We start from the raw sequence: 2,987 nt of genomic DNA on the forward strand, positions 1-2,987 counted from the left end.
TGTGTGTGGTTAATTGCAGGTAAGAGTTTCATGGACTTTCCTTCCCAGGCTGGCTCTGAGCTCTGATCCTCAGATCTCAGCCTCCGGATTAGGGATTACAGGCAAGAGCTATTGGTCCCTGACAATATGTACATTTTTTTTTTCTGGTTCTGAGGCTTGAACTCAGGGCCTGGGCTCTGTCCTTGAGGTTCTTTTTGCTCAAGGGTAGTGCTCTCTCACTTGAGCCACAGCACCACTTCTAGCTTTTTCTGAGTTGTTTACTGGAGATAAGAATCTTATGGACTTTCCTGTCCTGGCTGGCTTCAAACCATGATCCTTAGATCTCAGTCTCCTGAGTCGCTACAATCACAGGCGTGAGCCACAGATGCCCAGCTAAGAGGTACATTTTTTTTTGCCTTTTAAATGAGTTGGTTTACTTTCAAGATGATACAGAATGCAAGAGTAGAACAAAGAGCAGACTCTGGCAGGAACCTAGGCTGGGTTTACTTGAAATTTACAGCTGAGGTAGCAATGGCTGACACAATGGCTGACAAACTAGAGACTGAGCCACTGTAGGATTTTTTTTTTAAAGGTTGTTCTTAATGTTCAGAGTCCTAGACAAAACTTCATTCTACCTATAGGTGGCAGAAATGTTACGACAGGAAATCCAGATGTTGAATGGGAATGGAATCAAGGGTCATCATCATCTCAGGGACAAGGAACAGCTTACTTTTTGCCAGATTTCTTAATTCCACCTGTGGCGAGGGGCCCCTTCTCTGCGGCCTTCGCTTTCAGCTCCTCGAGTTTCTTCTGCTCCTCTTTCTGTTTCTGCTTGAAGGCCTTGTCTTCCTCATCCATCTCCTTGGCCTGCTTCTTGGGCTGCTTCACGGGCTTCTTCTTGCCACCTTTGCAGCCGGACATGATGCCAGCCGTGCCTTCGCCCAGACCCTCTAATAGGTACATTTTTGAGCATACAAGGTAGACAGGTCTATAAGATGATGTTCTGATCTTTCTCCACCTCTGGAGAAAGATCTTCCTCCACACCTCTGGTGTGGCAACTAACAAGTAACTCACTAGTAAGAGTTCATTACGATGTTTTAAAATGAATACCGAGCATCAGAGCATAGGTTGTCTTGTCATGGCAAGGGCAGCAAGGTCTTCTCAGAGATACCATAATCAGAATCGAAGGTCCAGATTTCTTCATCTTCTCTAGTTGATTTTTTGCAGCATTCACTTGGGATGATACTACTCATCGTGCAAGGCAACTATATTAGCATTCTGATCACATCAGAGGTTCCACTTCCTTGGATATAATATATGGCTATCTTCAGCTTTGGTGTCACAGCCACAGATACTGGCAAGACTTTAGCTAGGGTGTAAAGAGACTCCCTGCCCCTAGCAGTGGATCTAGAGATGAACTAGATATCTGTTTCTTCTGATGGTCTCAGAGACAAGGACCAGAGACAGTGTATACCAATATCCATGATAAATTCTGCAAAGAAAATTTTCCTGTTATAGGAAGTATAGTAGTTACTGGGTACTATTACTCAGCAATGACTTTTCCTATCCCATCTCATTTTTTTGGGGGGGGGGTCCGGTCATGGGGCCTAAACTCTGGGCCTGGGCGCTGTCCCTCAGCTCTTCAGTTCAAGGCTAGTGCTCTACCACTTGAGCCACCGTGCCACTTCCGGCTTTTTTCTTTTTTCTTATGTGGTGCTGAGGAATCGAACCCAGGGCCTCAGGCATGCAAGGCAAGTGCTCTACCACTGAGCCACCTTCCTAGCCCTCCCATCTCATTTAAATCTCAACAACTTTGTTACTCCATGAGATAAGTAAGGAAAGGTGAAGATTAGAGAGTCTAACCAGCTTTCTAAGGTCATAGCACCAGTAATTATAGAGCCAAACTCTCATCTTACTGACCCAAAGACTAAAGATGCTGATTAGCCACCCATTCTGTCTGAAAGGGTCATCTGACAATGTTTGGAACTGTTTTTGTTGTCATAACAGGGAATATACTGACATCAAGTGGGTATAAACCAGAGATGATGTTAAACAGTCTACATTCATTGCTCAGGATATGTGTGCACAGGGGTTGAATTGTGTCCCTCTCAAGAGTTATACTGAAATCCTAGACCTTGGTATTTCAGAATTGACCTTGACTGGAAGTAGGTATGTTGTAGATTTTATGCATTAAGTATTATAGAAGTGGGCCTCTAATCCTATATGACTGGTGTCCTTAGAAGAAGACAATATTGTGGTGACATAGAGACTCAGGTGCACCAGGAGAAAATGAAAGCAAGGACTGGGATGATGCCTCGAAAAGCCAAGGAATGCCAAGAATTGCTAGTAAACTGCTAGAAAGGGGGAGAGTCCAGGACCCCATTTTCCCTCAGAACCGTCAGGAAGAACCAACCCTAAAGATCGCTTGACTTCAGACCTCTATCCCTCAGAATTATGAGAGAAGAAATTTCTAGTGTTTGAAGCCACTCAGTTTGTGGTGCTTAGTTATGGCCATGCTAGCAAGCCAATACATCTCACAGTAGAGAATTACCGCTTTCCACATGTTCATAGTGTAATTGTTGAGAAGCCCTGCATGAAGAGACTACCATGCTTCCCTACGCTTGGCAAAGAGTTTTGACATGCTTGGGAAAGTTGGAAGTAGTTATGCCTTCATTTCTACAGTACAGGGGTTAGCAGCGCAAGCTGTTTCAGAGGGTAGAAATCTGTCTCTTAAAATGTTTAACATGGTTAGTTCATCTGGCAGCTTAATTAGCCTTGATATGCCAAGGGAGTGAGAGGAAGCTGCTGGAGCCATGCTGATGGATCACCATGTCGTTTTCATAAGGTCTCTTCCAAGCCTTCTGAACATCTCTGGATTCCAGTCATTGGCTGGGTAGTCTGAAGCTTCCCCAGCAATGTCACATTCTATTTTGTTAGTTTCCATTTACTTCACATGGCTCAGGACTGTATTTTACCCTGAACCAAAAAGTAGTATTTCACAAGAATTA

At 44.1% G+C, this 2,987-nt stretch overlaps 1 protein-coding gene across 1 annotated transcript; it reads right to left on the bottom strand.

Moving 5' to 3' along the window:
- Positions 1–384: 384 nt before the first annotated feature.
- LOC122109520 (translation machinery-associated protein 7-like) lies at positions 385–900 on the bottom strand. Its single transcript, XM_042681963.1, has one exon. The coding sequence runs from the start codon at positions 898–900 to the stop codon at positions 706–708; it is 195 nt and encodes a 64-aa protein (XP_042537897.1). The 3' UTR covers positions 385–705.
- Positions 901–2,987: the final 2,087 nt, after the last annotated feature.

The sequence above is a fragment of the Dipodomys spectabilis genome, unplaced genomic scaffold (assembly GCF_019054845.1).
Source record: "Dipodomys spectabilis isolate Male_0828 unplaced genomic scaffold, ASM1905484v1 ptg000069l, whole genome shotgun sequence".
Classification (NCBI taxonomy): domain Eukaryota; kingdom Metazoa; phylum Chordata; class Mammalia; order Rodentia; family Heteromyidae; genus Dipodomys; species Dipodomys spectabilis.